Source organism: Salmo trutta, chromosome 8 (assembly GCF_901001165.1).
Source record: "Salmo trutta chromosome 8, fSalTru1.1, whole genome shotgun sequence".
In the NCBI taxonomy this organism is placed as follows: Eukaryota; Metazoa; Chordata; class Actinopteri; order Salmoniformes; family Salmonidae; genus Salmo; species Salmo trutta.
In genome coordinates this window covers 17,350,137-17,372,989 of record NC_042964.1, presented here as the reverse complement: position 1 = coordinate 17,372,989, position 22,853 = coordinate 17,350,137, and the positions used below count along the sequence as shown (strand labels likewise).

At 42.7% G+C, this 22,853-nt stretch overlaps 1 protein-coding gene across 3 annotated transcripts in view; it reads left to right on the top strand.

Moving 5' to 3' along the window:
- The window catches only part of LOC115198315 (dedicator of cytokinesis protein 11), a 115,095-nt gene that overhangs the window by 12,646 nt on the left and 79,596 nt on the right, over positions 1-22,853 (top strand). For all 3 annotated transcript variants that reach the window (XM_029760204.1, XM_029760203.1, XM_029760205.1), the window contains exons 4-9: positions 864-946; positions 2,639-2,705; positions 7,918-8,013; positions 11,091-11,225; positions 12,549-12,729; positions 21,506-21,585. In XM_029760204.1, the coding sequence (XP_029616064.1) occupies positions 864-946; positions 2,639-2,705; positions 7,918-8,013; positions 11,091-11,225; positions 12,549-12,729; positions 21,506-21,585 (642 nt within the window). The remainder of the gene's footprint in view (positions 1-863; positions 947-2,638; positions 2,706-7,917; positions 8,014-11,090; positions 11,226-12,548; positions 12,730-21,505; positions 21,586-22,853) is intronic.

Sequence of the window (22,853 nt, the reverse complement as noted above, 5' to 3'; positions counted from 1 at the left end):
TATTATTTCAGTGAAATACGGAACCGTTCCGTATTTTATCTTACGGGTGGCATCCCTAAGTGTAAATATTCCTGTTACATTGCACAACCTTCAATGTTATGTCATAATTATGTACAATTCTGGCAAATTAATTACGGTCTTTGTTAGGAAGAAATGGTCTTCACACAGTTCGCAACGAGCCAGGCGGCTCAAACTGCTGCATATACCCTGACTCTGCATGCACAGAACGCAAGAGAAGTGACACAATTTCCCTTGTTAAAATAAATTCATGTTAGCAGGCAATATTAACTAAATATGCAGGTTTCAAAAAATATATTTGTGTATTGATTTTAAGAAGAGCATTGATGTTTATGGTTAGGTACACATTGGTGCAACGACAGTGCTTTTTTCACGAATGCGCTTGTTAAATCATCACCCGTTGGCGAAGTAGGCTGTGATTCGATGATAAATTAACAGGCACCGCATTGATTATATGCAACGCAGGGCAAGCTAGATAAACTAGTAATATCATCAACCATGTGTAGTTAACTAGTGATTATGTTAAGATTGATTGTTTTTTATAAGATAAGTTTAATGCTAGCTAGCAACTTACCTTGGCTCCTTGGTAACAAGTGGTCAGCCTGCCACACAGTCTCCTCGTGGAGTGCAATGTAATTGTCCATAATCTGCGTCCAAAAATGCCATATTACCGATTGTTATGAAAACTTGAAATCGGCCCTAATTAATCGGCCATGCCGGTCGACCTCTAAACTTGACATAAATCACACTTTTCTGGCATGGTGTGAACTGTGACCTCTTTATTACCCTGGTCCCCTGGTGTTGTAATGTTACTAATTGAGCTCTAATGTTGACCTGTTTGGCAGTGCATCAAGACTTACAACACGGACTGGCATGTCATCAACTACAAATATGAAGCGTACTCGGGAGATTTCCGCATGCTCCCAACGTAAGTCTAGAATAGAAAAGCTATTGATACACGCATGCTTCCAAGGTGCTATAAATCTGGAAAAGAAAAGCCATTGATAGAAAGAAACAGCATAGAAATGACCAGATTGTAGATAGGAAGCAAGGCGTAGATGTATTGACGATATAGGCTAGCTGTTGATCCATTGAGGATTTAGACTAGCTGTTGATCCATTGAGGATTTAGACTAGTTGTTAATCCATTGATAATATAGACTAGCTTTTGATCCATTGAGGTTATAACCTAGCTGTTGATTCATTAAGGATTTAGACTAACTGTTGATCCAGTGAGGATATAGACTAGCTATTGATCCATTGAGGATATAGCCTAGCTATTGATCCATTGAGGATAGAGACTAGCTTTTGATCCATTGAGGATATAGCCTAGCTTTTGATCCATTGAGGATATAGCCTAGCTTTTGATCCATTGAGGATATAGACTAGCTTTTGATCCATTGAGGATATAGCCTAGCTTTTGATCCATTGAGGATATAGACTAGCTATTGATCCATTGAGGATATAGCCTAGCTTTTGATCCATTGAGGATATAGACTAGCTATTGATCCATTGAGGATATAGCCTAGCTTTTGATCCATTGAGGATACAGCCTAGCTTTTGATCCATTGAGGATATAGCCTAGCTTTTGATCCATTGAGGATACAGCCTAGCTTTTGATCCATTGAGGATATAGCCTAGCTTTTGATCCATTGAGGATATAGCCTAGCTTTTGATCCATTGAGGATATAGCCTAGCTTTTGATCCATTGAGGATAGAGACTAGCTTTTGATCCATTGAGGATATAGCCTAGCTTTTGATCCATTGAAGATAGAGACTAGCTTTTGATCCATTGAGGATACAGCCTAGCTTTTGATACTGTACAAATACACACTGTTGAAATGACCAGAACCAAGATACAGTAGAAAGGAGTTGATGTATTGAGTATATAGTTCTGGGTTGCTGACACACAACAACCCTCCCTCTCACACAACAACCCTCTCTCTCACACAACAACCTTCTCTCTCACACAACAACCTTCTCTCTCACACAACAACCTTCTCTCTCACACAACAACCTTCTCTCTCACACAACAACCCTCCCTCTCACACAACAACCCTCTCTCTCACAACAACCCTCTCTCTCACACAACAACCTTCTCTCTCACACAACAACCTTCTCTCTCACACAACAACCTTCTCTCTCACACAACAACCTTCTCTCTCACACAACAACCCTCTCTCTCACACAACAACCTTCTCTCTCACACAACAACCCTCTCTCTTACACAACCCTCCCTCTCACACAACAACCCTCTCTCTCACACAACAACCCTCTCTACACAACAACCCTCTCTCTCACACGACAACCCTCTCTCTCACACAACAACCCTCTCTCTCACACAACAACCCTCTCTCTCACACAACAACCCTCCCTCTCTCTCACACAACAACCCTCTCTCTCACACGACAACCCTCTCTCTCACACGACAACCCTCTCTCTCACACAACAACCCTCTCTACACAACAACCCTCTCTCTCACACAACAACCTTCTCTCTCACACAACAACCCTCTCTCTCACACAACAACCTTCTCTCTCACACAACAACCCTCTCTCTCACACAACAACCTTCTCTCTCACACAACAACCCTCTCTCTCACACGACATGTGTTTTCACAGTAAAGGCCTGAAGATGGACAAGCTGCCGGCTCACGTGTTTGAGATCGATGAAGACGCTAAAGATGAGGTGAGTGGAATGTTAGGCCTGGGGGTGATGGACCTGTGTGTGTGTGTGTGTGTGTGTGTGTGTGTGTGTGTGTGTGTGTGTGTGTGTGTGTGCGTGCACGCGCGCCTACGTACATGTTTGCGCGCCTACGTACATGTTTGCGCGCGCGCGAGAGAGAGAGACATTGATTATCAGACGATGTTGAGTGGTCTGGTATGCTCAAGGGTCTTTTGTGTGGCCAGTTCACTCACGTCCTCTAGGCCTGGTTGGCTTGGTGGGGGTCATGTTTAAAATACCCTTTTGAGTTTCAGCATAACATCAACACATTGCTGCATCCCCCCAAAGCATTTTAGAAAAGATGCTAACAATACAATACAATGCATCAAATAACAGTAATTCAATAGAGATACCGTAGCTTACATCCAGAAACCCTAACCGCCACTGTGCCACTATGATGTGGTTTTGTGGCGGGAGAGCATTTGCAGCTGTACTCAGTAGGGTCTACAGCCACAGCCTGTTTCCAGATGTGTTTGTGCTATCTTGCCTACGCCTGTGGTCATTGTCACATTAGGAGTAGGCAAGACAGCACAAACAGATCTGGGACCAGGCTACTGCAGCCAGCCAGTAGCTCGCTCGCCTAATGAGCCTAAGTCCTCCTCACTCCTCTTTAGCAGTGAAACCAGAACTCTACTTTTCTAAAAATAGTTCTCATCGACCCCCCCCCCCCCCCCCCCGCCCTCATCGGCCTGGCCGGATGTGGATAAACTTAACATTAAAAAGGGTTGTAATTGAACGATTGAAGGAAAAATAAACAGCTGCCAGACATATTGCTGAGAGCACAGAGCAGACAGCAGAGGCTATCACTGAATCACTCCAGGGCTGCGGCTACAAGGGAACCCTATTCCCTATATAGTGCACTACCTTTGACCAGAGCCCTATGGGTCCTGGGCCCAAATGTAGTGCACTATACAGGGAAATAGGCTGCCATTTTAAATACAGCAAAGTACTGAAGAGAGAGGGAGAAAGAGAGCAGAGCAGAGGCCATCTATCAATCCAGGCAGCACAAAAAGAGGCTGGCTAATGTCTTACAATGTCCTTTATTGCTACACCCCAGACATCTTGTCTCAGAGGGAGAGAGCAGTAATAGTGCATCAAATCAAATAGTTTTGGCACATGCGCCGAATACAACAGGTGTAGACCTTACAGTGAAAGCTCTTAACCAACAATGCAGTTTTAAGAAAAAGAAGTGTACGAAAGTATTTGCTCAAATAAACTGAAGTAAAAAATACAAAAAAAATGAAATAAAAAAATGAAAATAAAGAAGAAAAATTGAAAAATAAGAAATAATTACGGGGCAACAATAAAATAACAATAGCGAGGCTATATACAAGGGGTACCGGTACAGAGTCAATGTGCAGGGGCACAGGTTCGTTGAGGTAATTGACGTCATATGTACATGTAGGTAGAGGTAAACTGACTATGCATGGATAATAAACAGAGAGTAGCAGCAGCATACAAATGTGTGGGGGGGGGGGACAATAAAATAGTCTGGGTAGCCATTTCATTAGCTGTTCAGGAGTCTTATGGCTTGGGGGTAGAAGCCTTTTGGTCCAAGACTTGGTGCTCCGGTACTGCTTGCCGTGCGGTAGCAGAGAGAACAGTTTATGACTAGGGTGGTTGGAGTCTTTGGCAATTTTTAGGGCCTTCCTCTGACACCGCTTGGTACAGAGGTCCTGGATGGCAGGAAGCGTGGCCTTATTGATGTACTGGGCCGTACGCACTATCCTCTGTAGTGCTTTGCGGTTGGAGGCCGAGCAGTTCCAAAGTACCAGGCGGTGATGTAACCAGTCAGGATGCTCTCGATGCTGCAGCTGTAGAAATTTTTGAGGATCTGAGGACCCATGCCAAATATTTACAGACTCCTGAGGGGGAATAGGTGTTGTCATGCCCACTTCACAACTGCCTTGGTGTGTTTGGACCATGATAGTTTGTTGGTGATGTGTGGCTCAGTTGGTAGAGCATGGTATTTGCAAAGCCAGGGTTGTGGGTTCAATTCCCACGGGGGACCAGTACGGAGAAGAAATGTATGCATTTACTACTGTAAGTTGCTCTGGATAAGAGTGTCTGCTAAATGACTAAAATGTAAATGTAAACACCAAGGAACTTGAAGCCCTCAACCTGTTCCACTACAGCCCCGTTAATGAGAATGGGGGCGTGCTCAGTCCTCCTTTTTCTGTAGTCCACAATCATCTCCTTTGTCTTGATCACGTTGAGGGAGAGGTTGTTATCCTTGCACCACACTGCCACGTCTCTGAGCTCCTCCCTATAGGCTGTCTCATTGTTGTCGGTGATCAGGCCTACCACGTTGTGTCATCGGCAAACTTAATGATGGTGTTGGAGTTGTGCCTGGCCATGCAGTCGTGGGTGAACAGGGAGTACAGGAGGGGACTGAGCACGCACCCCTGAGGGGCCCCCATGTTGAGGATCAGCGTGGCAGAAGTGTTGTTACATACCCTTACTACCTGGGGGCGGCCCGTCAGGAAGTTCAGGATCCAGCTGCAGAGGGAGTTCTTTAGTCCCACAGTCCTTAGCTTAGTGATGAGCTTTGACTGCACTATGGTGTTGAACACTGAGCTGTAGTCAATGAATAGCATTCTCACGTAGGTGTTATTTTTGTCCAGGAGTGAAAGGGCAGTGTGGAGTGCAATAGAGATTGCGTCATATGTGGATCTGTTGGGGGCGGTATGCAAATTGGAGTGGGTCTAGGGTTTCTGGGATAATGATGTTGATGTTAGCCACTTCATGGCTACAGATGTGAGTGGTTGGTAGTCATTTAGGCAGGTTACCTTGGTGTTCTTGGGCACAGGGACTATGGTTGTCTGCTTGAAACATGTTGGTATTACAGACTCGGTCAGGGACAGGTTGAAAATGTCAGTGAAGACACGTGCCAGTTGGTCAGCGCATGCTCAGAGTACATGTCCTGGTAATCCGTCTGGCCCTGCGGCCTTGTGAATGTTGACCTGTTTAAGGGTCTTACGCACATCGGTTACGGAGAGGGTGATCACATAGTCATCCGGATAGCTAATGCTCTCATGCATGCTTCAGTGTTGCTTGCCTCGAACCGAGCATATAAGTTATTTAGCTCGTCTGGTAGGCTCGTGTCACTGGGCAGCTCGCGGCTGTGCTTCCCTTTGTGGTCCGTAGTAGTTTGCAAGCCCTGCCACATCCGACAAGCGTCAGAGCCGGTGTAGTCCTGTATTGACGCTTTGCCTGTTTGATGTTTCGTCAGAGGGCATAGCAGGATTTCTTATAAGTGTCAGGGTTAGAGTCCTGCTCCTTTAAAGCGGCAGCCCTACCCTTTAGCTAAGTGCAGATGTTGCCTGTAATCCATGGCTTCTGGTTGGAGTATGTACGTACAGTCACTGTGGGGACACCGTCATCGATGCACTTATTGATGAAGCCAGTGACTGATGTACTCCTCAATGCCATCAGTAGAATCCCAGAACATATTTCAGTCTGTGCTAGCAAAACAGTCCTGTAGCTTAGCATCTGCATCATCTGACCACTTCCTTATTGAGCAAGTCACTGGTAATTCCTGCTTTTGGTTGTCAGCAGGAATCAGGATACTATAGATCTATATGTAGCCTACTCCTTTTATCCCAGCCTACTTTTATAACCACTGGGGAGAGAGAGAGAGAGAGAGAGAGAGAGAGAGAGGGAGAGAGAGAGAGAGAGAGAGAGACATAAGAATTAATCAATGATAATGCAATCAGGGAGATTGGTGAGGATTTCCACATGAAAAATACTATATTATTCACTGTAGTTTTTTTGCGGACTTCAGAGTATTCACTGAAGTCCTCAAAAACATTACAGAGAATACTGTAGTGTTGCAGACATGACTGTAATTTATTATAGGATAAATCCCGTAGTAATTGTTTTCGTAGTATATACTATAGTAATTACTGTAGTGTTTTTGCAGACTGTAGTATACAGTAGTATTTACTGTAGTGTTTTTGCAGACTGTAGTATACAGTAGTATTTACTGTAGTGTTTTTGCGGAAATTACTGTAGTTTTATTATCTTTAATATAACAGTAGGGGTTTCTCCCGGAGGAAACCTACTTGACAAAATAGTCAAAGAGCAAATTTTCCATAACCTGTATGTAAATTAGGTAGGACTGAGATCTATAACCTGTAGGGAACACAATATGTAGTCTATACGTGACATTTAGGTTTCTCACATGGGTGGCACAAATTGGGATTTGGGGGAGGAAAATGGGCAGGGTATATGCAAATTAAAACTGTAGTATAATATACTATTGCAATTACTGTAATGTTTTGCGAACTATAGTGTTTTTGGAGACATTATTGTAGTAATTACTGTAGTGTTTTTGCAGTCTGTAGCATACTGCAGTATTTACTATAGTATTCTACTTTATACTACAAAATGATATAGTAAGAGGGGGGGATAGAGGAATGAAGGAGCTTCTCAGAGCACCACTCAGAGCATGGGAAGGGTGGGAGTGATGAGGGAGGACAGAGGAGAGACCTCAGCCAATTGGATTACAGGACAGAGCTAGAGAGAGGCGTACTTACGATCAGACGAGCGCAAAGGATAGTGCCACTTCAATTTGTTAACTGAGCTGTGTGTGTGTGTGTGTGTGTGTGTGTGTGTGTGTGTGTTAGCTACAGTATGGCATTTCTCTGTATGCATGTGGTTTCTCTGTATATCCCAACAGCAGTAAGAGGATTAGGTATTGGATTGGGATACATATTTACTGTGTTTGTAAGTGTCTGTCCTTTGAGTGGCAATGTCCTTGTTATGGATATTAATGTTGGGATAAATGGTCTCATGGAGATTTTCACTGCAAATTAGTTGAGTTGGTGAAGTGATGGTTGTGATTAAATGGGTTAAATGACTCCGACCCATTCATGGGAAGCAGAGAAATTCTCTCCATATCTGTATGAATGATGTATATCTCGGCACATTGTGTGTGTGTGTTAGACTCAGTGACAAAAGTTATTTTCTTTGTGAATGTGTGGTTATTATTTCTGTTTGTGTGATTGCGTGGGTTTGTGTTTGTCTGTGTATCTGTGCAAACATGTATCTGTGTGTTTGTCTGTGGGTGTGTTGTCTGTGGGTGTGTGTGATGTGTGTGTATTAGCCTATTGATTGTATATCCATACCCATTATCAATACTATCTCTCCTTCCTGTGTGTGTGTGTGTCACCAGGACTCGTCATCTCTGTGCTCTCAGAGAGGGGGTATCATGAAGCAGGGCTGGCTGCAGAAAGCCAACATCAACAGCAGCCTGTCTGTCTCCATGAGGGTGAGTCAGAACAGCTCACCCACCATCCTTGTCTACTGACTATACAGTGCATTCGGAAAGTACTCAGACCCCTTGACTTTTTCCCCAAAAATGTACGTTAAAGCCTTATTCTTAATTTGATTTAAAAAAAAAAAATCTCAATCTACATACAATACCACATAATGACAAAGCGAAAACAGGTTTTTGAAATGTTTGCACATTTATTAAAAATAAAAAACAAAAACACCTTATTTATGTAAGTATTCCGACCCTTTGGTATGAGACTCGAAATTGAGCTCAGGTGCATCCTGTTGTCACGATCGTCTAAAGGAGTAGACCAAGGCGCAGCGTACTTAGAGTTCCACATGTTTAATAAATATGAAACTCACCAAAACAATACAGACGAAAACGAAGCGTGACGTTCTGGGCTGCTCACATGCAGTTACACAAAAACAAGATCCCACAAAGCACAGGTGGGAAAAGGCTGCCTAAGTATGATTCCTAATCAGAGACAACGATAGACAGCTGCCTCTGATTTGGAACCATACTCGGCCCAAAGCAAAGAAATACAAAAACATAGAAAAGGGAACATAGAACGCCCACCCCAGTCACACCCTGGCCTAACCAAAATAGAGAACAAAACCCTCTCTATGGCCAGGGCGTGACACCTGTTTCCATTGATCATCCTTGAGATGTTTCTACAACTTGATTGGAGTCCACCTGTGGTAAATTCAATTGATTGGATATTTGTATGATTTTCTTTAATTTAACCTTATTTAACCTATACAGGTTTTTGTCATTGAGATAAAATCTATTTTTCAAGAGAGACCTGGTGCAACAGCAGCAGGGGGAACAAAGTTTCAGACAAAACGACTTATGTACACTAACAAAATATTGAACAAAACTATACAGTACAACAATTACATATTACGTAAAGAAACACAAATGTCATAACTAAATGATTTGGAAAGGCACACACCTGTCTATATAACGTCCCACAGTTGACAGTGCATGTCAGAGCGAAAACCAAGCCATGAGGTCGGAGGAATTGTCCGTAGAGCTCTTGGGGAGGATACCAAAACATTTCTGCAGCATTGAAGGTCCCCAAGAACTCAGTGGCCTCCATCATTCTTAAATTAAAGAAGTTTGGAACCACCCAGACTTCCTAGAGCTGGCCGCCCGGCCAAACTGAGCAATCGGGGGAGAGGGGCCTTGGTCTGGGAGGTGACCAAGAACCTGATGGTCACTCTGACAGTTCTTCTGTGGAGATGGGAGAACCTTCCAAAAGGACAATCATCTCTGCAGCACTCCACCAATCAGGTCTTTGTGGTAGAGTGGCCGGAAGACAGAAGCCACTCCTCAGTAAAAGACACATGACAGCCCGCTTGGAGTTTGCCAAAAGGCACCTAAAGGACTCTCAGACCATGAGAAACAAGATTCTCTGGTCTGATGAAACCAAGACTGAACTCTTTGGCACCATCCCTACGGTGAAGCATAGTGATGGTAGCATCATGCTGTGGGGATGTTTTTCAGCGGCAGGGACTGGGAGACTAGTCAGGATCTAGGGAATGATGAACAGAGAAAAGATCAGAGTGATCCTTGATGAAAACCTTCTCCAGAGTGTTCAGGACCTCAGACTGGGGCGAAAGTTCACCTTCCAACAGGAAAATGACCCTAAGCACACAGCCAAGACAACGCAGGAGTGGCTTCGGGACAAGTCTCTGAATGTCCTTGAATGGCCCAGCCAGAGCCCGGACTTGAACCCGATTGAACATCTCTGGAGGGACCTGAAAATAGCTGTGCAGCGACGCTCCCCATCCAACCTGACAGAGCTTGAGAGGATTTGCAGAGAGGGATGGGAGAAACACCCCTAATACAGGTGTGCCAAGCTTGTAGCGTCATACCCAAGAAGACTCAAGGCTGTAATCGCTGCCAAAAATGCTTCAAAGGGTCTGAATACTTATGTAAATGTGATCTTTTTTTATTTGCAAAAATTTCTAAAAACCTGTCTTGCTTTGTCATTATGGGGTATGAGGAAAACATTTTTTAAATCCATTTTAGAATAAGGCTGTAACGAAATAAAATGTGTAAAAAGTCAAGGGGTCTGAATTCTTTCCGAATGCACTGTAGATGTACAAGAAATGACGTAGATCATGTACCACAAAAGGACTGTGCAGGCTTTTGTTCAGCACTAACATACCTGAATAGGGCCCTATAAAATCAGTTATATATAAATATTCATTTTCTTCCGTTTTGTTTTCCCAGGTTTCAGTTTTTTCCCATTTTTTTCAGGTTTTCGCTCTCAAAATAATTTTTTTAAATATGAAAACAACACAATTGGATGTTTTGAGTCCATAACAATGCTTAAACCACATCAGGAGACCACTTGAGGACTTCGAGTACATTTTTATTTTGGGGTTTACATAACCTTTTATTCAGGTGTGCACCAGCAAGAGACGTGTTTGCTTAGCTCTATTTCTGATTGTAGAGTTTGCTAATCACAAATCACCAAATAATCATAATATCATTATGCAGGTAGGCATAGGCTACTTTGTCGTTAACATTTTAATTTAGATGTTTTTTGGGAAAGCCTTTCCATCTACCGTAAGACGGTTATCATTAGCATCATCGCTAACGGCTACACAAAGTGGTAGACAAACAAACACGCACACACGGACAGGACCATTCCCACGTTGCCTCTTCAGAAATAAAGAAAGAAGGAAAATAAGAATCAGTGATGCATTTTGTTCATGTTTTATAATAATCCAGAGCTGTTTTATGATAATCCTGAGCTAATTAATTTTCAAATAAATTAAATGCATTTTTGAATATTGTTGAATTCCGTTTGAATGTCTGGATTCCGTGATTCCGTCCGCGTTCTCCGCATCGCGGATTTGATAGGGCCCTACCTGACTCAGCTAATCAAAAAAAGTATCTACAACTATATTTGAGTGCCACAACAATACGTTTGATCACCAGCCTTATCTACCTTTGTACCCACACATCTACTAAACTGTACAGCAGATGGACACTATTAGAAATAAAAGCTGCGTGGCTATTGGATGATTTTGAATTGGAACCCTTCTTCTGATTATCAGGTGTTTAAGAGGAGGTATTTCTACCTGTCCCAGCTGCCAGACGGCTCCTACATCCTCAACTCCTACAAGGATGAGAAGAACTGCAAGGACACCAAAGGATCCATCTACCTGGACTCCTGTATAGACGTCATTCAGGTGACCTGGGCCCTTATTCACAAAGAGTCTCTGAGTAGGAGTGCTGATCTATGATCAGTTTGGTCTTTTAGATCACAATTAGATTAAATGGACTCCCCGTCTTAGATCAGCTACCTTGAGATGCTCATTGAATACGGCCCCTTATTTCACCTTGACTTGAAAATCATTGACGTCGTGTGGTTGTTGTGAATAATACAGTACAGTATATCTTTGTATATGGTTAATGTTTGTTCCTAATGTGCCCCGTGAATAGATTGACCATTTGCTTACAGAGGCACATCATCCGCTCTGGGCTTTATGGAGACAGACAAATCTAAATATATTGTCTTGTCTGTCCTAGACAGTAGACTTTCCTCCTGCCAGCCATGGCAGGAAGTCTGTGATAATCAAATAGATCATTGTATGCTAATACAATTAATAGGTAATCAATCTCTGGACTCTAAAGAGGCAGAAATAGCAGCAGCACACTCAGAATCCGGCTTTTAACACAACAGCCCAATGGGAAAAAACTGGTTGAATCATCGTTGTTTCCACGTCCTTTCAACAAAGAATATGATGACGTTGGATCGACTTGGAAAACTGATTGGATTTGCAAAAGTCATCAACGTAAGGGAATTTAGTCTTTTTTTCACCCAACTTTTAACCTAAATCCAATATGGTGACATTTTTTGTTGATTTCACGTTAGTTGACAACTCCACCAATTGTAAACCAATCTACACGTTCAAATGACATCTGTGCCCAGTGGGATTAGTTGCTAATAAAGATTTAGGCCTAAATCGGTACCTAGCAGCATTTTAACCATGACTGTTATACTAGCTGTCTAGTCTGTGTTTTATAAATGTGCAATAAGCATAAAACACAATATAGGGAATTGGCAACTCGTTCTCATTCTGAGAAATAAGGTATTGTTTGAACAAAGTGGACAGGCTAGCATGCCGTTTCAACAGTTGGAGACAGACAGAAGGGTGTGTTCATAACAATTCTACTGCTCTGCCTCGTTATCTAGCTAGCAATTAGATCCAAGTTGGCTAAACTTGAAATGTAAATATTAGCTGTCTACTCACTAGCACGTTTGAGTGTTGGGCCGAGTGTTATTAGGTTATATGCTGATCCCACCAGACCTGTTCTCTTTCTCTCCTCCCCAGCGCCCTAAGATGCACCGTAACAGCTTTGAGCTTTGAGCCACAATGTTTAAATGACTCCAACCAAACGTCTATATTTTCACCCCAGGTGCCCTAAGATTGGTTGGAACTGCTTTAAGATGATGTTACTAAATGACTCCAACCAACCCTCTGTTCCCTGTCCCCCCCCCCTCTCTCCAGTGTCCTAAGATGCGCCGGAACGGCTTTGAGCTGAAGATGCAGGAGCGCTACAGCCATTTCCTGTCTGCGGACAGCGAGGCAGAGATGGAGGAGTGGGTGGTCACCCTGAAACAGGCCCTGCAGAGCAGCACTGAGGGAGGAGACAGGAGGAACGGAGGAGACAGCCTAGACTGTGCCCTGGGTGAGGATGGACTGGACACACACACACACACACACACACACACACACTGTGTACTCTCCTAGACCTGCAGTTCAACATCTTACAGTTTTTTACAATCACTTTGGCACTAATTTCAGAACCTTGTGGTCATTTTTCAAAACTCTAGACGCAAAACTCAAAACGGTCATCACTTGTAACACAGGCTGTCCAATGTTCAAAACATTGCATTGTGCATTCATATCTTTAAAGAAACCTTGCACTTGCAGAATCATTGGTTCAAATAATTAATTTATCATGAAATACCATAGGAACATTCATTTAGATCACCCACACACAAGATACTGTGTAGTTGTTCGTACAATCATTAAATATTGTAGTACAAAATTGTTTCATGATGGTACTACGCGTAAATACATCACTGTAAAAGGACTAGTAGAGAGAATACTACAGACACAGTGGAATCATTGAACAAAATCTGAAATGTATTGATGAAATACAATAAAATCACAACATAGGTTTCTTTGAATCAAAGCAAAAATAATTAGCTACAAAAAAATATAAAAAATACAGTAAAACGTCAACTGCAGTATTCCTCACCTGGCTTACTGTAAAAAGCAAACCAAAGGATTGATTACTGTACTTCTATCAACCCTGTCTTGTGGATTTGGCCACAGGTTCTCAGCCACATCACAATGGATGTTTTCATTAGCCAAACATCTTGGGAAGAATCTTCGGGCATGGCGAATCATTGCATGCGTCATCCATGGCCTGGAGAAGGGTGGCTTGTTCGTGAAGGCGCCTATCATATTCCTTCCACCTCCATGTGGAGAAAAAAATCCTCAATCATGTTAAGGGAAGGAGAGTATGGGGGTAAGTACAGGGTGGTAAATTGTGGATGGGCCTGAAACCATTTGAGCATGGTGGAACCTGACATTATCCCACACAATGACATAGGTCACGCCATCAGCTCTAGAGACCTGATTTAGCTCATCAAGGAAGGTTACAAGGAGAGCTGCGTTATATGATCCAATACGAGGTCTGCGTCCCACCACACCATCTTCCGATATAGCAGCACACATGGTGATGTTGTCCAGGTACTTGGATGGTTTCCCGTTGGCCAATGAAATTCCGACCTCTCCTCCTTGTCTTGGCCAGGTTGAAGCCTGCCTCATCCAAGAAGAGGAATTTGTGATGGTTTTCGTCAGCATCCAGCTTCATCACCCTCTAAAAAGACGTTTTGGAAAGAGAATTACTGATTACAATGATGTAGAATTTTGGGGGAATTTTTCACAACAGGCATCTTGAAACTGAACATACCTGAACATACTCAGTCCTCAGTTGCTTCACTCTGTCTGCATTTCTTTCTAAAGGCACACGGTGTAGCTGTTTTAGAGACACCTGGTGCCTTTTCAGCATGCGTGCAATAGTCGGCAAACGTATGGCTTCCACATTGTTGTACATGTCGTCAGTGTCCAAGATGTGCTGCCGAATTTCTGTAAGGCGAATATCATTTCTGGCCCGAACCAAATTGACCACAGCCCGCTCTTGTTGGTCAGTCAGAATTTTGCCTCTGCCTCCCATATTTGGCCTAGTCTCAATTCTGCAGGGAAAATGACAGTAAGAACACATTTAGTCACATCACCTACTCTGTGGTACACATCGGCATGCAGTATACAGTGGTTGCCCCACTAAAAGTTTTGCGATTATGCTGCAGTACTTAGAGGTAATTTAGTACGGTACCCTGCGTCACCACTTCATTGCTCCAGACCACCACAAGGGGGAGTTAGAGCACTGATTATTCTTTCGGGTCCTACTGTGTCTCTAACTGACAATGAATGGGCGACATAAACCTAAATAGGATCTGATAATTGTGCACAACTTCAGTATTACTTACTAAAACTGTTGTTACACTAAGGTTTTTATTATTTATTTTGTAATGTAGCCCACTCCCGACCGGTCACGTTGTACAGTGCTTGAGTGGTGCAACGGTCTAAGACACTGCATAGCAGTGCAAGCGGCGTTGCTACGGATGCTGGTTCAATACCTGTGCCGGGCTTCGACTGGGAGACCCATGAGATAACTGTAGGTTTTTGGTTTCTCTCCCTCTTAAAACAGAAATAAATAATTCTAAATAACAAACTGGCTTTATTTACAAATTAGTAACAATGTCTCACCCCGTGTTCAAGAATGGCCTTTTTGTTGCTCATTTGATGTTATTTGAAAACAAAATGATCTCCAAAATATTGTTATTTTTTAAACAAAGCGATTATTCTTATTATTCTTATTAATTTAGAGTTATTCTTATTAATTTAGATATTCTCACTGATATATTATTAACCCTGTTATTAGCAGGACAATATATATTGTTCTCCAGCTGTATCCACTGAAAGCGCGTGAGGTTCAAGGCACGAGGGCAGGGGGCACGGGACGGACCTAGCCCATGGGGAAGGGAGGAGGAGGAAGGGGGGCACGGGACGGACCTAGCCCATGGGGAAGGGAGGAGGAGGAAGGGGGGCACGGGATGGACCTAGCCCATGGGGAAGGGAGGAGGAGGAAGGGGGTCACGGGACGGACCTAGCCCATGGGGGAGGGAGGAGGAGGAAGGGGGGCACGGGACGGACCTAGCCCATGGGGAAGGGAGGAGGAGGAAGGGGGGCACGGGACGGACCTAGCCCATGGGGAAGGGAGGAGGAGGAAGGGGGGCACGGGACGGACCTAGCCCATGGGGAAGGGAGGAGGAGGAAGGTGGGCACTGGGCTACCCCACTGGGTAGCACAGAGCAACACTTCCAGGGGCATTGCACTAATAATAGCGCTGACTAGGGAAACGTTCCCTCTGTTCTTAGTGCCAGTCTGCACGTTCAAACTAAAACAATGTAACTAATAATGGCATCTTTATGCTTTCGTCAATAAAATAATGATAAAAATACTCTTTCAAAATGCCAATGTTTATTTAGTTATGGCTCCATAACGAGTTACTATGAGAATAAACATCACTGAATTGCAGAAATATTGGGACAAAGTTGTCTAATGAAGGTAAACAAATTGTTGCTTACTGGAAAATACTCTTTCAAACACACACAGTCATGTTGTACAGCACCATTATGGCTATTAGCAGGTAGCTGGACAATAGACTTGCCTAGAAGCAGGGTAGGGAGAGAATTCTATCGTCAGCTGTATTTCGAAGTTAGGTTGGCTGCAATTTCAGTTTAATCCACCAGAAAAGACAACAAATAATACCACAAAATGTATTATGTATCACATCCGACCGTGATTGGGAGTCCCATAGGGCGGTACAATTGGCCCAGCATTTCTCACCCTCTTTAAACAGAAATAAATGTTTTGGCCTTTACAAATATTATTTTGACCTTTATTCAGATTACAATCTCTCACTTTCGCTTTTTTGGAAACAAAATAACCTCCAAAATATCATTATATATTATCAAGTTGATGGCACAGTCATAAAGCAGCACCTACATAAAGCTGAGTGACTCACTCATTCATGGCTTTGGATCAAAATAAATAAGTACCAACATTCTTTCTGATAGTCTTTAATAAATAAATGTTTTGGTTATCCTGACCTGGACACCACGTACAGTATTATAACAGCCCATTATGGGCTATTAGCAGGACAATATACAATTGAAGTCGGAAGTTTACATACTCTTAGGTTGGAGTAATTAAAACTCATTTTTCAACCACTCCACAAATTTCTTGTTAACAAACTATAGTTTTGGAAAGTCGGTTAGGACATCTACTTTGTGCAGTCTGGTTCATCCTTGGGAGCAATTTCCAAACGCCTGAAGGTACCATGTTCATATGTACATATGTACAAACAATAGTACGGAAGTATAAACACCATGGGACCACGCAGTCATCATAACGCTCAGGAAGGAGACGCGTTCTGTCTCCTAGAGATGAACGTACTTTGGTGCGAAAAGTGCAAATCAGTCGCAGAACAGCAAAGGACCTTGTGAAGATGCTGGAGGAAACAGCAGGAAACAAACAAATTATGTGGATATATTGAAGCAACATCTCAAGACATCAGTCAGGAAGTTAAAGCTTGGTCGCAAATGGGTCTTCCAAATGGACAATGATCCCAAGCATACTGCCAAAGTTGTGGCTTAAAGACAACAAAGTCAAGGTATTGGAGTGGCCATCACAAAGCCCTGACCTCAATTCTATCGAAAATGTGGGCAGAACCGAAAAAGCATGTGCGAGCAAGGAGGCCTACAAACCTGACTCAGTTACACCAGCTCAGTCAGGAGGAATGGGCCAAAATTCACCCAACTTATTGTGGGAAGCTTGTGGAAGGCTACCCAAAACGATTGACCCAAGTTAAACAATTTAACGGCAATGCTACCAAATACTAATTGAGTGTATGTAAACTTCTGACCCATTGGGAATGTGATGAAAGAAATGAAAGCTGAAATAAATCATTCTCTAAATCAATTTTTACTAGGATTAAATGTCAGGAATTGTGAAAAACTGAGTTTAAATTTATTTGGCTAAGGTGTATGTAAATTTCCGACATCAACTGTACTTTTACCAACACCTTTCTGTATTTTGATACTTTGTGGATGGGGGCTCCCCAATGGAGCAGCTGTCGAAGTCACCGCATCGCAATGCAAAATGCGTTGCAACAGATACCCGTGCAGTCCGCCACCGGGAGACATTTACATTTAAGTCATTTAGCAGACGCTCTTATCCAGAGCGACTTACAAATTGGTGCATTCACCTTATGATATCCAGTGGAACAACCACTTTACAATAGTGCATCTAAATCTTTTAAGGGGGGGGGGGGTTAGAAGGATTACTTTATCCTATCCCAGGTATTCCTTAAAGAGGTGGGGTTTCAGGTGTCTCCGGAAGGTGGTGATTGACTCCGCTGTCCTGGCGTCGTGAGGGAGTTTGTTCCACCATTGGGGTGCCAGAGCAGCGAACAGTTTAGACTGGGCTGAGCGGGAACCGTGCTTCCTCAGAGGTAGGGGGGCCAGCAGGCCAGAGGTGGATGAACGCAGTGCCCTTGTTTGGGTGTAGGGCCTGATCAGAGCCTGAAGGTATGGAGGTGCCGTTCCCCTCATGAGACCCATGAGACGGCTTTTGGTTTTAATTTAGAATCCTCCAGTCCTCTGTATGTAATTATTGGCAGAGAGTCACGTCATATTTTTCGATATCCTGTAGGCCTACCATAGGCGACATGAGTCTCACAAGTGTTGATTAATGTGCTGTTAAAAGTGGTGTAGGTCTTATTTATTTAAAGAGCATATTGAAGTTAGAAGCAATAGGATTTTAAGCAATAGCCTACAACTATTTTAGCACCGTTTCACGCTGCTCTGAGACAAGCATGGGGACTGGTCTTGATAAAGCAATGAGATTTTTATTTTGACTGAATCTCTGTTTGGGTATTGGTTAGACTACAATTATGGTGTAGAAATGTTATGTAACCTTTATTTAACTAGGCAAGTCAGTTAAGAACAAATTCTTATTTACAAGGATACTCCTTCCTCCCCATTGGGAAATGGAATCCCGGTCTCCCGCATGCCCGCAAAACACAGGGATTCTTTAGCTAAATAGTCCTGTACTGTAGCCTACTCCCGACCGTCACGTTGTACAGCGCCATATTTTCCGTTCCATCCTAATGGAAACCCAGAGGGTTTTTAGTTTTTCTTGGAATAGAAACACCATAATATTAAGCAAATTAATTAAGCAAAATGTCTTAAAATCTGTCCCATATACTATGTTCTTACAAAGAAATGTTTTAAATTCTCTAGTACAGCCACTTTTGAAGGCTATCAAATGCTTCTCAAAGATGCCCTCTGGTGGTCAAACTAGCACTAACTAACATTAATGGTACCAGTGGTTGGCACTTAAATAACGTGCCATAGAATTCTGCGGCACCACGCAAGCTGTGCTACAGTATGCTGCAACTTTCAAATAACGAACCACTGTACAATCATTTGACAATTGAGAGTAGCCTAATGTTTAGTGCATGCTGCAGACTTACCGGTTCTCATTGCGGAAAGTTCTGATGATTGAGGCCACGGTTGATTTACTGAGGTTTGGTTGAATCATTGTAGCTGCCTCAGTCATTTTCATGCCATGATTTACGACATGGTCTACAACGATTGCTCCGATTTCATTGGACACTCTTTGCTGTTGCTGCCGCTGTCTTGGTCCGTGGCCTTGTTCTCTACCACGTTTCACCACATCTCTCAAACGAGGCCCACGACCACCTCTCAGAAGGGGTGCTTGTCTCCTGCCATTCCTTTGACCGCCACGTCTTCCTCCTCCCACTGCTTGACCTCTATTGTGACCTGGATCACCTGCCGGCTCCAATGTTATCGCTATGTTGTTGTAGATGGATACCACTCATTTCACTATATACTCGTACCACAATGTGAAGTCAATCATCAGTAATGAGTTGGCAGTATTGGAAAAGCAATTACAAGGGCCTGCATACATACACTCACTGACCACTTTATTAGGTACACCTGCATGTTAACGCAAATAGCCTGCTCCTTCGAACAGCGAATCATGTGGATGCCTGCAACTCAATATATAGAGTATATAGAGTAGAGAGCTTTAGTTGTTGTTCGACCAAACATTAGAACGGGTAAGATGCGTAATCTAAGCAACTTTGACCGTGGTATGATTGTTGGTGCCACACATGGTGGTTCCAGCATCTCAGAAACAGCTGCCCTGACTTCAGTCTCTAGAGTTTACAGAGAATGGTGCGATAAAAAAAAAACACATTCAGTGAGCGGCAGTTCTGCGGGCAAAAACACCTTGTTAATAATGAGAGAGGTCAGAGCAGAATGTCCAGACTTATTCAAGCTAACAGAAAGGCCGTTTAAAACAGTGGTGTGCAGAAGGGCATCTCTTAACGTACAACACCATGAATAATTCAGGCTGTTGTGTAGGCAAATGGGAGTCCTACCCAGTACTAGATAGGTGTACCTAATAAAGTAATGTCAAATCTGAAAACATGGTCTGGAAAAGTGGTACATGAGACCATAGAAACAGTGTCTGATAAAGAATGATGATGAAATATTACATCCATAGATAATGTAGTCCAATTGTTTCATGTTCCACGGTAATTGGTGTCAATGGATCTCGTTATCCTGAAACTTTCGTGATCTAAACATGGAATATTGTTCATCAGTTTCCATAAAACGAAAACATTTTTACTTATCATTTTGAGCAGTTGTATCAATTGATAGTTAGATCATTGTAATGAAGTGAATAGACAGTCATCTCAGATGTAATGTGTGAATTGCATTTTGAAATTGTAATACTTTGATGTTAAGTTGTGTCATTTTAAACAGGTGATTTTAGCTTTATGTGTATTGTATCCAAGCAATTGGAAAAAGTGTTAAGAGTTTTGAAAAATGTCCATTTTGATCATCGGTTGTGCGTATTGTGTCTAGAGTTTTGAAAAGTGACATGAAGGTTCTGAAATTAGTGCCAAAGTGATTGTAAAAAACTGTATTTAGCTACTCCACTCCTGCCATTTTTTCCCAAAGAAAAGTTGCACCTGTCTTTCAACACAGTCTTCTCCTCTAGGAGTTTCAAATCCTTTCCCCTAACCTGTAAACGCACACTGAAAAGCCTAAATAGTCAATTACAGGATGATATACAACAGTTGGTCAGCAAGGCAGCATTGTATTGCTAGTTTCACTGGTATCTGCCTCTAGAATTTAGTTCCCATTTCAAACTTCACTGGAATCGGTCACGTGTGTCTTTGCATGCATAGGTGTCTGTCTGTGCGTTTTTGCGCGCACGAGTGTGTGTGTCTGCATGTATGCCTGTGTGCACAGCCTTCGAGCAATTGACAGTTGGGGACATTCATTTTCTCATAAGGGTAGACCCTCTCTCCTCAAATGTCCCTCTAAAAACAAGTACAGTAAGTTCTCATATGCCTCTGAGATACTGAGAGATTTGGCTAATACAGCAGAAAGCTGTGGGAGTCAGTTAGCCTGGCTGGTCGCCAGTTCCCCCTGCAGCACACTAAATGAAGTCAGACACGTAGCAGAGTTAGTAGGAAAAGCTCATGAAGTAGAATCAGTGGTGTAAAGTACTTAAGTAAAAATACTTTTAAGTACTACTTAAGTAGTTTATTGGGGGTATCTGTACTTTACTATTTATATTTTTTGACAACTTTTACTTTTACTCCACTACATCCCTAAAGAAAATAATGTACTTTTTACTCCTTACATTTTCCCTGACACCCAAATGTACTCGTTACGTTTTGAATGCTTAGTAGGACAGGAAAATGGTCTAATTCACACACTTATTAAGGGTACATCCCTGGTCATCCTTACTGCCTCTGATCTGGCAGACTCACTAAACACAAATGCTTTATTTGTAAATTATGTCTGAGTGTTGAACTGTGACCCTGGCTATACTTAAATTAAAATAACAAGAAAATTGTGTCATCTGCTTTGCTTAATATAAGACATTTTAAATTATTTATACTTTTGATACTTACGTACATTTAAAACCAAATACTTTTTTACTTTTACTCAAGTAGTATTTTACTGGGTGACTTTTACTTGAGTCATTTTCTTTTAAGGTATCTATACTTTTACTCAAGAATGAAAATTGGGGTACTTTTTCCACAACTGAGTAGAATCATCCAGTAGCTTTGTGCAGATGAACATCCAAGTACACAACTCTAGGAGGATCAGAGGAAGGAAAAGGTGCTCTAATATCAGATGCTGTTATACTCATCCCAATCATACATGAGGCTCTATGGTCAGTACTCTTTTTGACTGACTCCTCTCTCGTCCAATCAGATGAGGACAGCAGCAGCCAGGGGAAAGGAGAGAGCCTATTGGAGAGTCTGGGGAGGAGCCTTCACCCTGAACTCATCAAGGTAATGCTGTTACATGCTGACCACACCGGTCGTGTCGCGTGCGTGAGTGTTGCAAAATAAATGTACACATACATGTTATTCAATCATTGCACCCACACTGCTAGCGTGCGCCAACAAGCGTCTGCGTTGCCAGGCGCTAAAATAGAAGTTGATTCTATTTGTGACGCAGAACGCGCTGCAAGTCCTGCCTCTCCCATCTCCTCATTGGTTTTTGGAAGCATTTACCCACGTGCTATCTTCTCATTGTTTTTTAGGAACATGTGCCCACGTGGGTGATTGAAAAATGAACTGAGGTCGGTTATGGTAATACACCTTATTATGAAAGTTCGTTGCCAATCGCCATATAAAGTCCAAAGAAGAAAAAGAAGCATGGAAGGAGGAGAGATGACTAGAAACGATTCGGTTGACTGTTTTATGTGTGGATTAATTGTCGGAGTAGAGGACCTTGTGCATTTCAGGTAAAATAACAACCCAATATTTATATCCCAGGACAAATTAGCTAGGAACAGCAAGCTAGCTAGCTAAATAGGACAAATTAGCTAGGAACAGCAAGCTAGCTAGCTAAATAGGACAAATTAGCTTGCAACTGCAAGCTAGCTAGCTAAATTGCCATAAATGTTTAATGCTTTTCGACCTGTCCCCAAATTAATATAATTGGTTCAGAGTTTGTTTTGATATTTCAACCTGCGTGTCGTGATCACGTTTGGTGTGGGGGGACAAAATCAATTTGCGCACGATGGCACACGCGGTTTGGGCATGGTGTTACTGTTATCAGCATCGATCACACACTGCAGAGGAATCCCATAAAGTAGGCCTACTGTTCATTTTTGAAAGGTTTTACTAAGCATCTGATACGTAATGTAGCCGTCTGCGCGCTCCTCTTACGCGTAGTGTGTAAACCCCGTTGCTGATTGATCCAGCCTGGTGGATGTTGGCAGTACGTTTCAGTCTGACTTGCTCTCTTCACCTCTGGCCTCATTAGCAGCGGTGCTTTATTCTAGCAGTGTGGATATTCCTCACACACACACACACACGTGGTAGTGATTCTAGCCACATGGTGGAGAGGTTTTAATAGGGTCATTCAGACAGAGCGTATCCTGTTTCGATCGGAGAGAAAGGAAAGTTTTATTCAAAAAAGGGTTCTTCGAGTGTTGCCATAAGAGAACCCTTTTTGGTTCCAGGTATAACCATTTTGGGTTCCATGTAGGAGGGTTCTCCTATGGACGACAGCTGAAGAACACTTTTTAGGTTCTAGCAGATAGATTATT